The following is a 15,208-nucleotide window of genomic DNA, read 5'->3' on the forward strand; positions in this document are numbered from 1 at the left end:
TTCAAAACGCCTTTCAATTTTTTCCAGAGACAGTTTCAAGGGCAAAAAACCCAAACCAAACAGCTCCTATAATTCTAAAGAGACCCAAATACAAGAGGTGATAAATTTGATACCCTAGTACTTCTTTCTTCATTACAAATGTTCCTTTGCTTGGAAAACATTCTGGCCCCGAAAGCTGAAATACTCCTGTGGATATTGCCTTCGTCACTTTAAAATTGGCACTTCTACTGATCGCAACATCTTTCTTTTTCTTCTTCATAAACATCATCATGGTTGCCAAGAACAGGGCTCAGAGCCTGTATTGAGTCACTTGACTCAGCTCACACGGTAACCTCGTGAGCTAGGAATTACCTTCACTGTACAGGTGTCAGGAGAAAGCTCAAGATGTACAAGGCAACAGAGCTGGAGAAGATACTCAAATTCATGCCTTACTTCAAAGGCCATGGTTTGGCCACTAAGCCTTGGTGTTTTCCGTTCTACTGTAATTTCCAAAATATCCTGGATGGATTTAAGAAATGACTAAAAAATTAATCAGAATATTACCTGGATGAATGAATTGTATGACTAATTGTCACAACATAGCCAGCTCCTCCAACATCCAGGTAAGGACCAGTCAAGGAAATCAACCCTGGATTAGCTACGGCATGGAGATACCTAATGGAGACCAAAGGAAGTCATGTCACTTTAGTATGAAAAATTACTCTGCAATTTCAAAGAAAAGTGAACTTGTAATTCTAAAAATGTTTATTGTGTTATGGTACATTAAAATTCAAAAGGATTCTCTTTTATGTCTGAGCATAGCATCAACACAAAAGGTTAAAAGTACCTGAAATTTCCTCTTTTTAAAATAGATACAGAACTCAGTATACATCTACGCCTTTTTATTTTTTTGTTTTATTCTTATTTTTTTGAAACAGGGTTTCACATGTAGCCCAGGTTGGCCACAAACTTGAGCTCCCCCTGCCTCCACCTCCTGAGCACATCTCTGCATCAGGCTTGTACTTGTGCTTTTATTAAAATTTGTAGCATAGATTTTTTAGAGGCTAATATAAAAAGGAGTTAATGAATGAAGTAGAAGCAAATGCACATAAACACATACAGGATTGTTAAGGGTGGGGGAATAGGTACTAAGAAGAACTGACTTAGGAGTGAGTCAGTTTCTACCCAACACAGAATGAGAAACTCTGTTCTTCTGCCAAGTTCCTTCCCTGCTAGAGCACCTGGCTAGCTTTGGTTTTGAAAAATCAGAATAAAAATAAAGCTCAGAAGTAAAAGAATGTTTCTGAACTTGATATTTGCTCATTTCCCACAGGTCATACATGAATTACAATTTGATGCCTTCACTCTATGTAGTTAAAAAGAAGCAGACCCAACACACTGCACAAGACACATGGTAGGAATGAAACGAGCTTCTAGGAATGGAAGTAGCCATTTGTAAAGCCCCTCACTCTCAAAATTTCAGTGAAGAAAGAAAAATTGTAGGCATTACAGAGCTGTTATTAATGCTATGTTAAGAAAACTACTCAGAAACAATTTTGCCCCCACAAAAAGTGTCTTCTTTAAATGTGGTTGCCTGAAGTAGCTTTCTTGTGTGTATTTGTTATCTCTCTCCAGGATTAGGGGGGATGGGATCTTGACAAAGGAGGCCCCTCAAACTCACCACTGTCTCCTAGTGGGATCAAATGCTTTGTCCATGAGGGAACCAGGGTAAATTCTGAGGACGCCATTGGGCGTTGCTATGTAACGGCGGACAATGTAAGTGTTCAGGCTACTCATTTCCATTTGTGTCATCCATTCATCTGTGACGTGGCTGGTAGCCATTACTTCATTTCTGACAGAGAACTGGGAAACAAAGGAAGACATAGCAGGGCTCCTTTAAAACTCACATGAAAAGAGTGTGGGCTGCTGGCAGGGCTCCCCAAGGTTCCTCGCACAGAGAAGCCAAGCCCAATTACTTCCTAAAAATCTTTCCACAGCAGATGGATGCAGCCAAACTTGGTGAAAACAAAAGCTTCCAGAAATATAGTTAGTGGATGTATGATTACTCAGTTGTTCACCCTGGCTAAGGCTGTCCGAGTTTAAGAAGAAAAATCCTGTGGTGAAGTGTCAAAGACACACAGACAAGCCCATCTCTTCACTTTGCTCCCTGAACATCATATTTATCTCAGCAGACAGTGGTGGCACTTCTTTCCCCTGGGAAAAATGGAGTGGGAAAGTTTCACTGGTCTCTTGATCACCCCCACCCACCTTGGAAATCCCCTGTGCCTCTGACGCCCGAAACAAATTCTTCAAGTGACCTGGCAGGCTCCTTAATCCATCCAAAGGGTCATCATAGCTGATGAGCCTCCTCTGGGCCACAAGCTCTCTTTCTGACTCTCCAGCTGAGAGACCCAGATGCAGAGCCAGGCTTGGCACTTCAAAGGTTCACTGGCAGCACTCCCTTCGGGGCCTGTGGAGAGGGACACCAGAGACAGGGCCCCATGCCAGTACTCACTTTGAGTCCCGGGTTAGCAATGAGGCGGGTGTTATCACTGAGGTAGGCTGTGTAATGCTCCACCATGCGCTTTGTCTCTGGCTGGCTGAGGTGCTCGTAGGGGGAGGAAAAGCTGCCGGCAGACAGCATGACAGTTGGACTTTCTGAAAGAGAAGCAAACAAAGAAGGCCTGAGAACACGGGGACTTCAGCTCAGGCCGAACAAAAGCATCGCTCAGGTTCTGCCAATCCGTCTGCTACAGTGCCTTAATGTCCTCCATAAAGAAACAAAGACCCCAACACTGAGAACAGCGAGAAAGGAAAAAGGCCACACACTCTCCCTTCAGGGAGCTTATGGTCCTAAGAGTGAGCCAGGATAGGTATACGCACAAATAAATACAAGTGCTGGAAAAGGAAATTGTAAAAGCCTCTTAGATCTACAAGTATTTATTGGGAATGAGGATGCAGTGTACAACATGGAGCCAGGCTGGATTGAATCTGAGCCTCACCATTTCCTGGCTATGGGTGGTTGGCAAGTTGGAATATATGTAACATTTTTCTCATCTGCAAAGTTGGGAAGATAATAGTTCTATAGAGTTGTGGTGAGAATACATGAGTTAATAGCTGTACAGAAATGAGTCAATAAACAGAGGGAGCATAGAACAGTGCTTTCTACCTTATCACTGAGGGACTGCTTTTACTATTCGTGTCAGTAATGTTATTCAGGAAGAAAGAAAGTTGGAACAGTGGAGCCAATGCAAAGTTCAAATTAAAAATTATTCTCACAGATGGAGGCAGCCAAACTTGACACAAACAAAAGCTTGTAGCAACAGAGAAGTAAATGTTATGCACTTAATATTGATCCTAACCAGAAAATCACAGTACCATACCCAACGCAAAAATTCTTGCAATGAATTACAATATGAAACAAAACCAGGAAATCTTTGTCTTTGGAATTTCTACTGTTCAGTTATTTGAAAATGCATTAGAAAGCACTACCATGTATCCTACCTCATTTGAACCAGCCCTTTGGTTAGCTCTCACACATTGGGCCTCATTTTCCTGTAGTCTGGTGATCTTTTTGGTTTTTTTTTGGTGGTACTGAGGTTTGAACTCAGGGCCTCTACTACTACTTGAGCCATGCCTCCAGCCCTGGTGGTCTTTAATTGTGCTTAGTATTATACTTAAAAACTAATTTGGGTTTTGGGATATAGCTCAATGGTACAGTACTTGCCTAGTGTGATTTAGGCCCTGGGTTTGATCCCCAGCACTAGGGAAACAAACAAAAAAAGATAAAACAATAACAAAACACCAAACTAACTTGTAGGAATAGCTTGAAGCCTAGAAGGTGAGTGTCTTCTTCCAGAGGGAATTGCTGTTTGCCACTACAAGGTGAGACAGGGAGGGTGCAGCTCTCGATGAGTCAGTACACTGAGCTAAGCACAACACTGTGACTCAAAACTCAATGCTTGAAGTTTCCAAACCCTCTCAGAAAGTGGGACCCCTATGGCCTGACTTACTCAGTTCACTCCCGCCCTAAGACATGCTCTTTCTGTATCTCTGCTGAAAGCAGGCCCATGTGTGGGCATGGGGGCAAAAGAGGGTGGGTTAGTCTGTTAGAGACTCCACCTTCCACTGACCCTAGGTTTAATTTCTACCCTTCTTCTGAGCCCTGAGAAGCTCTCTAAGGCACAGTTTAACTTTGCAGCTGTGTCTTCTAGCTTGGTAAACATACACACTGAAAAAGTGGCTTTCCGTGCTGGCTCTCTTCTGGATTCTTCTCCTCTCCTAGGTTTTGGCCCAGTCATTCCTCACTATGTTCCGAGTTCTTCCATGTTTCTCAAGTAGACCTGAATCCAGGAGTATGTTTCCATACAGGGTTTTTATTCAACAGGATGGGTCCGAATCATCTAGTCTGCCATTCTTAAAAAATATTTTTCCATAGCATCGTTTCTCATTTGACTCACATGATATCTCCATAGGGTGTCTTGGGAGATTTTTATTATATTAATCACAAGTAATCAAAGAGAAGAAAAGCAGAGGCCAGGTTGCCCTGCAGCATGATATAGATTCATGTACATATGCCCACGTGGTCCATCTACACAAGAATGTGCCAGAAAGAAAGAAAGAAAGAAAGAAAGAAAGAAGTTGAGATTCAGTTGGAAAGAAAAGGGGTGAGCACAATAGAGGAAAACAAAAACAATATCAGAAATGTCAAGGGCATACACACACTTTAGAGTCAAGAGAGTTGCAGAAGGATCAGAGTGAAGAGAAGCAGAGATGTCTTGGGGACTGGGCCTTTCCAATAGTGACAGATTGGCACTTTAAAAAAGGTTGGTGCAGTAAGACAAATGGAGCACAAGGGGAGAAGCAAGATACAGGACCCAAAGTTTTGAGTGAAGGAGACAGACATATAAACTCATGTATATATATATATAATATATGCATACATACTAAACTGCTTTAGATGAATCACTCTTATTCCTAGGTCCAGTCACTCCTCTAAAAGACATCTGACTAAAAATCCCCATCACCAATGAAACAGAAAACACTTATTTGCCATATATTTAGATATTTATTAGGAATGAGGATGCAGTATACACAAGAAGCCAGGCTGAACTGAATCTGGGACCGAATCCTTTATTTCCCATTATATTTTTGTATTTTAATTACCTTGGGCCACTTTCGTTACTAACTGATCCTTGGCTGCTCTTAATGACCCCTCCACATTGTCCTGGGGGAGCTCTGCCATCCAGGTGAGAATGGAAAGAGATCCAGGCAAAGTCAACACTGGCCTAAGGTCTGCCTTGGGACCTAGGACCAGTCAATTAGTCAAAAGTACAATATTTGAGTTGATGAACCCCACATTTTCAGAGTAAACTCTAAGAAGCAGTGTCATCCCACTGAAATACAAGTTAATCTATAAACAGAATTTAAATATTTTTGTAGCCACATCAAAAATGAATTGGTTAAATGAGTTTTACTAATATATTTATAGAATACATAAAACTATGATCATTTAAACATGTAATCAATATAAAAATTCAGTTTGTACTTCACACTTACCATACAACATAATTCAGACCAGCCCCAGCTAGTCTACGTGTGGCCAGTGGCTAACATACTGGACAGTATAGCTATGCAGGATTATCCAAAGAAAGTTAAAAAAAAAAAATCTAGGTTTGAGCTTCTTTCTCATCAGGAACACTTTTACCAAAGCACTCTAAATTTCAGAACAGTGTTTACCAAGCAGTAGTATTCAGTTTGCTGACGTGGAACTTGGAAGAGTCATGCACACATTAGCTTGTCAATAAAGTATTTCTTAAAAATACAAAACATTATGTCCTCCTTTGTATAAAAGCAAACAATAAAATCCCCAAAGCCCCAATCAAAACAAAGAAATGTAAAAATATAGCCTTTTTTGATTAATATCAGGCTAGAATGTGTCACAGAAAAGATCTTGTGTCCAGGAAGAATTTTCTCTCATTTGGAATCTAGAGAGTGGAGATGTCTATCTTTGATCCTCTTCCAGTCTGTTCCCCTGCTACTCAGTTTGCCAGTTGTGGATGATGATTCTTAGTTATTAATTTCTCTGAATCCTAAGTATTTTTGACAAGGTAAAAGACAATACCTGTTTTACCAAACAGCGAGTAAACTGTAGCATATTAACAACATAGAACACAAAGCTCTCTCTATGTCTGGCACATGGCAGGCCAGAGGCACTTGAGTCAAATCCAAGCTTGGTCAACAGACTAATATAAAAAAATCATGTTCAACACCACTAATCATTAGTCATTAGGGAAACACAAATCAACCTGACTCCAGATGGAATGGCTATTATCAGCAAGACTAGAGATACACAAGTACTGGTGAGGATGTAGAGAAAGTGCACCATATCAGTGGGAATGTAAATTAGTATGGTCACTATGGGGAACACTATGGAAGTTCCCCAAGAAATTAAAAATAGAATAACCACATGATCCAGCAGTCTCACTCTTGGGTACATATCCAAAGGACATGAACCGGTCTGTCAAAGAGACATCTGCACTCCCATGTTCATTCACAATAGCTAAAAAAATTAAAAAAAAACCCAAAAACCAAAAAACAAAAAACTGATCAATGGATAGAGAAAATGTGATGCATATACACAAGGGAAACCTGTCATTTGAGACAACCTGGATGGAACTAGAGATCGTTATGTTAGGTGAAATAAGCCAGGCATAGAAAGACAAGTATGGCCTGATCTCACTCAGATGTGGCATCTAAAAGAGTCGATTCCATAGAAGTTGAGAGTCTGTTGGATCAGGTGGTTAACAGAGCCCAGGGAATGTAGGAGGAAGAGAGGTAGGGAAGGGGAATGGTTAGATAATGGGTCTGATTATAGTTAGATAAGATATGTTTAACTTGATTTAAATATCACACAATATACACATGTATGAAGCATCGTCTGGTACGTCATGAATATGAATAATCAGTTAAAAATATCAATTCAAAAACCCACAAAAAGCAGTGAAAGAGAGAAAGATATAATTAGTACAAAGAATAAAAGTGATTGATTGAAAATAGTAACAAACATGGTAACAGTCTAAATAAATCTATGAAAAGACAAAGATTAGAACCAGGCATGGTGGTGCTTGACTATAATCCCAGCACTTAGGAGGCTAAGAAAAGAGTTCAAGGCCAGCCTGGGTTACATAGTGAGACCTTGTCTCAAATAACTGGGGGGAGAGAGCAGGGGAGATAAAGATTGTCAGGGTAGATGAGACTCACTTTAACTATAAAGATACATATAGATTAGAAATAAATGGATAGAGAGGTAAAACAAATGTTGATCAAAGGAAGTGGAGTTGCTGTATTAATTTTAGACAGAGCAGACTTCAGAACAAGGATAAGAAGAAGGGGGTTACACAATGACAGAGGGGAAAAAAAACCCTTCAGTTTTGCTACTTTTTGTATTATTTTAGGAAAATTATCTCTGCAATCCCAAATGTCTTCTTCTATCACAGGTGAACTCAGGTGACAAATTTAAAACACCTGGTATGTTGTAAATGTAAATTCCCTTTTGCTTCCTTTGAATTCTTTTGCCTATTCCTAAGCTCCTTCCCATGTAGGGTCCTGGGGTAGATAATGTCAGTATAGCTCATAGATCCCTTTGCACCCCTTACTGTTTCCCACCCACCCCCACCTCAGCATCCCCATGGCTGTGCTCTGACCTTCAATAGGCCCATAGCTCTGACTTTCTTTACAACTGGCTTTGGGCTTCTGGAACTCCTTTGCACAGCCCTAGCATAAAGCCGAGTGTGACTGAGGATCACAGAAGCAGAAGTCCTCTCCTAGAATCTCAACAAACTCTGGTGTGTTGGGCACTCAAGAGTACCCTAGAGGATCAGGAGGAGAGCAGAACTTCACCTGCAATCAAAGTGATTTGTCTTTCCCCCTCCTTCCATCCTGTACATCATCAACACACAAATCCTCACCTCAGCTTCTGCCAGGCAACCTGACCCAAGGCACCTGCTTCCTATTTTCATCCCCCAAACCACCCAGCACTGCAGGCATTAGATAATTTTTTTGGTGGTGGTGGTGGTGGTTGAGAGCACAGGGGCAGGATCCAAGCTGATGCTTATGGTGAGCTGCTTTAAGTAAGATCACGTGTGAAGCCGGTAAATTCAAGGGCTTTACCTAGAGTTGCCAGCTGTTTGAAGTGGAGGCATGTACTAGGCTGGCCCAGGAGATCCAGCCGGTGGTATAGCAGCTTGCTGCTAGGCACAGTGTTAAGGTTCTTCAATTGTTTGACAGGTATTTCTGGTTGTATCACCACAATACACAGAATAAAGGAAGTGTCTTGTACCTACAAAAAAAAATCAATAAAGACTTTGTAACACAGAAAATGAAGGTTCCACTGGGACAGGGACATTGCATACATTGTTTTCTGTTGGCTCTCTTGTCTTCTATCCTCACCTGGAAGGTGCTAATTAAATATGTGATGAATGAATGAAAGATATCATGAGAAGGGATAAAAGGTATTTTTGATTTTCCTTCAGTATTGAGTGCACTTAATGTGTGTAACAGAAAATCACGGGGCCAATGAAAGGATTATTATTTAAAAGTGTAGCATGTACCATCATGGACGGCACTGATAATAAGAACTATGTTCCTAGTTTATGTATTTACTCTACTATACTTTTTATTGTTATTTTAGAGTATACTCCCAACTTTAAAAAAACAGTTTACTGTAAAACAGTATGCTTTGTTATACTGTCAGCAGGGCACACATCTGCTTACCCTGTGTTTTTGATTGTTGCAAGAGGCCAGGTCCAGGCCAGATCTAGGGATTGACCTGAATCATCTAGGTTTATGTAAGTATATGATGTTCACATAATAATGAAATAGTCTAACCATACATTTCTTAGAATGTGTTTCTGTCATTAAACAGTGCATAACTGTATGCTTACTATATTAGAAGATGGGAAGAACCCATTTAAAAGATGGTTTGTAAGTAAGAGAGGGTGAGGACAGGCTAGGACAGAACTAGAGGACAGTGCCTTACCAAACAGCCTAAATGATTCACTTAGAGATCAAGGAGAAATTTTCAACTATGCAGGTTAGAGTTAAGTGTAATTTAGGGTTGGTGAGAATGGTGGCAGAATCTTGAAACACACAAGCAATTTGCATCTTCTTGGAATTGCTTTCAAGTACTGCTGCCAAAGATATTTAATTAGATTAGTAAATTTAATCCTCTTCCTTCATCCCCTGAATTAGAAAGTGACAGGGTGTTTTGAAATGGCATTTATTATTTCCTTTCTTCTCAGTCTTACATAATCAGCCTTTAAGTTGAGTTTTCCTATGTTACATGTTCCAACAAACCAAAAATCAAAATCTTACCAGAAAAATGGGGAATATAATTTTGTGATTGGGTCTATTCTATAAGAGAAAAATGCAAAGTTACCCTAATTTTCTAAAAGTAGCACTTTAAAACAGTCCTTAGAAAAGCACACTTAGGAAAGACAGATCTATTACTTGCCTAGCTAAAAAAAGAAAAACCAAAAACAAACAAACAAACACAAAAACACCCAGCTCATCAAAAGGAATTGTGATGTTTCTGGAAGGGCTCTCCATGACTGGGAAGGGTTTTGTTCACTGATAGTCATGGGATCCATGTTTTGTAGAGAACCATGCTTGTGTAACAGGCAAATATTCTTATACCTTCTAATATTTCCATCTGTCACCACAAAAAGCCTCCTCGCTCAAAAAGGACTTGGCTTACACAGAGAAAATGTAATCTCTTAACACTGACAACATGATCTCTGAAGTTGTATTTAAATTAATTCAGTGAAACAGTCTATCAGTATCTGCTATACCGATGGGTGCAAAGCAGTTTAGCCATTTATTCTCTAGTAAGCTAACTATTTGGAGTATATTAGTAGAAAGGTCCATTTTATTCTTTAGAACAAAGTCAGTATCTACTTTTCTTTCCTTTTAAAGTAACTAAATCATAATGATAATAATAGTAATAACCTTAAAAATATTTGCCCTTATTACTAGGCAACCAGCTAACTTCTTTGGTATTGAATATTACCTTAAGTTTTTACTTAATAGTGATCTGCTCAACAATTTCAGATCTCTGAGCAAGCTAACACTTCTCTCTGCAACGATTATATGATCAAATTTGCCTAAGAAGAGTGGCCAGAATCTACTAGACCTCAAAGAGACTCTAAGAGGTGATACTCTTTCCAAAATGTGAACGCTGAGTTTGTTTACTGTATAAAGATCACACGGATGTCTACATTTCCCTCTTCCTTTTTTAAAATCAACAATTATTAATGCAGATATTCTCCGAGGATGTCATCGAGTTGCTTCCTATTGGAATATGCTGGAGGTAAGTAATCTCCAATTGCAAATGCGAAAGTCCATTTTTCAATGGTGACTGACCCATTTTGATTTGAAAATTAAGCAATTTAATTTTGAACAAACAAAAATGTCTTTTCTCAAAAATGAAGGACAGGAAAGTAAAATAAGTCCTGTCTGGGGGTAAGTACCAGTGAGGGGGGGAGGACATAAGGAAAGGGTAAAGGGCGAATACAGTGGAAATATTTGTATGAAAATGAAACAATGTGACCTGTTGATACTATTCTAAGAAGGAGGGGAGGAGGGATAAAGGGGAATGATGGAGGGGTGAATCTAACAAGATATATTGTAAGCACTTTGTATCCCCAGTACAACAATAAAATTAAAAAATAAAGCAATTTATATTTTAAAAGTATGTGAATATAAAGATAAGAACAGCTGTTGCTATCATTCTCAAAACAAAAATTCTGAACAAGGGTAGCTAAGATAATTTCAAAGTAGAATGACTTCCTTAAATTTGTATTACTAGACGATAGACTGGAAATGAGTAGCATTAGGTTTGTAAAACATAAATTTCTCAAATACTTTCATTTATTATTATTATTATTGTTTTGCTTTCATTTGCTTTTTTGGTAATTGCTGTTGCTAGAATGATCTTTGAGAAACAAACAAGAAGGCTGGAGGAGGCTTGTGTCTAACATCATTTCTATCCCACATACTGGCAGTGTTGAGTTGTTGAATTATCCACATCACCACGAGGTTGGATGCTCTATGAGGAAAAGCATCTTATTTACCCTTCTTAGTATATGCTAAATGTTCAGTAAGTAGTTCTTAATGAGTAAATAAATGGTTCATTGGGAGCCAACAGGTCCAACATTGGACATGTTGACCCAAAGAAATCTCAGTTATGACTGCATTGTATGCTGTGATTAAATCTGATGACAAAATATAAAGGTCCATTCTTCTTTTGGTCAGTTAGAGAATTTAGGGCCCCACAATAGCATTGCTATTCTATATTGGGTAGGGAGGGGAGAGAAGCACAGGTAGTGTAGACAGTGTGTGTGTTAGATTCTGTTTCTCTCTGATTCCTGAAGACCAGTGTCTGCATGAGGCTGGCAAGAGATAGGTGAAATGGGTGCCAATGTCAATCTGTTTGTGCTGTATATGAATAACACACATGCTAATATGAAGTTTCTTTTCCACAAAGGATGTCAGAAGACATTTAGGTTTTTATACCTCTTTCTAAACTCCTAACTTCTATCATCTGAGTTTAGATGATAAAAAAAAAAACCCTATCTGAATATAATCTAAATTAAATGAAACTATTTGAACAGATTTGGTCTATCTACATAATGCAATGTCACATGGCCATTAAAGTTATGTATGCATGACTACCTCCACAAATGTATGCACACACATGCTTGTGTGTACATAAATATTTTCTGGAAATTGATCAAAGTGGTCAATTGTGGAAATTGGAAGCTAAAGGCAGGAAGGAGGGAATGGCTTTTTTTTACTCTTGTGTTTTTTTATATGGCTTGATGTATCTTTCTCGAACAATTATTGGTCTTATAAATACCATAGGAAAAACATTACAAAACATCCGTGGAATGTCTTCTTTTCCCAATCACTTTAAAAACTGATTTTTCACACTATCTGACCTAAGGCTCTCACAGTTCCTGTATGAAGAAGAGCACTGTACTCTGTGGCCAGTCAAACCAAACTGACTTCTGCCCACTCACCATCTTCCAGGCATAGCTGACATTGTAGGCTTCCTTTCCAGTCTCCCTCAGCTTGTTGATATGCCAAGACAGGGATGAGTTCACAGGGACTGTGATAATCTGGCTGCCTAGAGGGAGGCTGTGTTGGCAAACAGAATTAAATACTTCAGGCAAAAGATAAAATTAAGCACTTAATTAAAGGCAAGGAAGAAGCTGAGAGTCAATGACCACCTCTGATTTTGAATAGCAACAACGTTCATCACTTTTGAAAGATTTAATGTGAGATCTGCAACTCTGTAAAAGCATATATTCTCCCTCTCTCCCCTCCTGCCACAATTCGAATTCTTTCCAGAGACTGACTTGTCTCAAATCACTCAGTCATTGATTTTCAACCAATGGACACAAAGACCCATTTCTCTTTAGGTTACCACCTGCCAAAATAATGTATCACAGTTAGAAAACATGCAATCTGTTTGTATTTTAAGAGAAAATGTTGTATAAGACTATGCTGTCAACTTGAATGGATATTACTTTGCCAAGCTGTTTTTTTTGGCAAATGAAGTAAGCTGACCCTCAACTTAACATTTTATTTTGTTAACATTTTCCAGTTTGGTATAACCAGAGTAATCTTGTAAAACAAGATACCATATACCATAATATTTTATAATTAAAGTTAATGTGAATGTAGAATTTGGTTTACAAGATATTACCCCCAAATAATATTCTGAGAGACCTATATGAAGTAAGTAAGAGCTTCACTACTATTCTTAAGAAAAAAATTACTCAGAATACTTTGATAACTTATACACTTGTCCTAAACCCTACTGTAAACACTCATGTTTGACCTCAGTGGGTCTCATTCTCAGAAAAAAAGAAATACTATGACCCTCACCTTTTTCTTACCTTAGGATATTTTGCCGAACCAACTCAAATTTTGGGATATTTTCATAATGTATGATGTCAGTATGAAGGGGGGGTTCTGATAGTAAGTATGGCCTGGTAAGGGATGGATGCATAAGTGTATACCCTGAAATCAGAAAACAAAAATGCACATTGTAAGAAATAGGTTGTCTGAAGTACCGGCTCTAATAAAAGTGCCCATCACTGGTTTGCAATGTGGAGCTGTCTGGGATGGCTGCCCACCACTCTATTCCACAGTATGTACATCAGTCCAATAAAAATTAAACCTGTTTTATGTGTGCTTGCATAAAACTCCCAAAGAGTAGAAAGAGGTTTGAAATTATGGGACATCTGTCTAGTTGAGAATATTGTGGTGGTATTGGTTATTTGGGTTTTATTTTATTGAATATTCTAATCTATTGCATAAACTTTAATGTCCTAATGATAATAAAATGAACAAGAAATGACCTAAAGGATCACTCTATGTGTTATTCAGTTCTAAGCCTTACTCTTCGATGTTACAAAAACCTGTTATCTACCCCACAACTCAACACAAGGAAATGTATGGTTGGTTGATTCACTCTGTCATCTGTGAGTGTTCCACTACAAATGAGCAGTGCTAGTCATACCACTTGTCTTTCACTAATTAATATTAGAACATCTACAGATTATTTTCTTTGGGTTGCTAAAGAAACCATTCTTTCCTATGACAAACTTCCAGCAAATTACCTTTGTCGTCTATGAGAAAAGTATAAGAAGCCAAAGAGTCTTGGTAATAGGTCACGTCTTCAAGTATGTAAGCCAGGTTCACATCCACACCGACAATTCCCAGGAGTGAGTTTCCAAAATAACAGGGTTTACTCACAGTCATTATCAAACCTATGGGTTAAGACCAGAAAAAATCCAAAGGACAGTATAGAAGGCTCTGCAGAGAGCAGAGACGGCCTCTAGAGCATCATTTCTAGAGAACCAGCTCAACTGTTTGGCAGAACAGCTCCCCGTGTAAACCAGTAATTAACCAGTGCCTTTGCAGACAGTATAGTAAGTTAGAGGGACAGAGAAACAGTCCTTCGGCGGTTCAGATGTCACAGCTCATTTGAACGGAGGCAATTCGTATGTTTTCATCTAGATCAGTGCAAACCATCAGCAGTGCTAACTACATCAGTTCTATTTCCTGAAAGGAGGAGATCCAGCTGAACTTGAAAGACCACTGGATAAGTAATCTAAGAATCTGAGTGCTAGTCCAGCCCTACCCCTTCTGTAAGGTATGTGTGACGCTGGACATGACTTCCCTTGGTCTTGGTTTACACGTCTGTTTGAAGGACACAGTGACAACTGCTGTACTGATTTCTAGAAGATGTTAGATCAATAGAAACTGTGGGTAAAGGAATTCTTAAAAGGTATTATTATAGCTCATTAACGCATCTTTTCAAAAAGTGGGTAGACAAGAGAAAAAAACTTAGAAAGGTACAGAATCTGACCACACTGAATTTGAAATTAACTTTCTAAAGGAATGCATTTTCAGTCACTTAGGCCAGGAGTCCCGCACTTGCACATAGGAGGCCAGACAATAAACATTTCAGGCTTTGTTAGGTGCATATTTTTAAATACTTTTTTTCTTAAATGACACATTTAGGATTGGAGTCATGGCTTAAGTGTAAGGGCTGAGTTCAGATGAATGAATCTCTGGCTTCTAAATAAAACTCAAAACCCACAGATGAGCCATTTTCTTCCACCTTGATCTTGCATTTTCCTACACTTACTGGCACGTGTATGCTTCAGTGGCATATCAGAAAATTCTTCCACAGAGAATTGCAAATGACATCCACTCGAGCTACTGTGGAGCTGCTGTAGTCGCAAAGACCAGCAAAATGTATCACCTAGCAAAGTGGATGAAAAGCTGAAAAGGGTATGAAAAGCCATGTTATAGCTGTCTTTTCTAGTTTCAAAAGCATTCTCTAAAAGCAGCTCACATTTAGAATGTTTCAAAACATTTGAAAATAACAGCTTTTTAATGAAGTCTTAAGTATGCATTTTGCAAAAGTTTTTGCTCAGGTCTCCCTGAATGAATGAATGAATAGCAGAAGCAGTGCTGTGAGGGCCAGCAAGTATGGGGACAGAGGTCCCAAAACACAGGCCATGTATCCCTAGGCTTTCATCTAAGATTAAAGCAATTTTCATAGCTCAGTAAAAAAGAATGGAAATACCCTCAAGACAATTTCACTTTTCAATTAACTTGGACAGAAGAGTCTTGATCCCAATGTGGTTAA

General features: G+C 39.0%; 1 protein-coding gene across 1 annotated transcript in view; it reads right to left on the minus strand.

The window, feature by feature from the left end:
• Positions 1-15,208, minus strand: part of Cachd1 (cache domain containing 1) — a 200,526-nt gene that overhangs the window by 23,942 nt on the left and 161,376 nt on the right. Inside the window, exons 10-16 of the mRNA XM_020184245.2 lie at positions 13,668-13,817; positions 12,942-13,065; positions 12,060-12,177; positions 8,152-8,320; positions 2,495-2,637; positions 1,661-1,842; positions 544-654 (exon numbers count right to left, since the gene is read on the minus strand). Of these exons, the coding sequence (XP_020039834.1) occupies positions 544-654; positions 1,661-1,842; positions 2,495-2,637; positions 8,152-8,320; positions 12,060-12,177; positions 12,942-13,065; positions 13,668-13,817 (997 nt within the window). The remainder of the gene's footprint in view (positions 1-543; positions 655-1,660; positions 1,843-2,494; positions 2,638-8,151; positions 8,321-12,059; positions 12,178-12,941; positions 13,066-13,667; positions 13,818-15,208) is intronic.

This window comes from Castor canadensis, chromosome 7, assembly GCF_047511655.1.
Source record: "Castor canadensis chromosome 7, mCasCan1.hap1v2, whole genome shotgun sequence".
Classification (NCBI taxonomy): domain Eukaryota; kingdom Metazoa; phylum Chordata; class Mammalia; order Rodentia; family Castoridae; genus Castor; species Castor canadensis.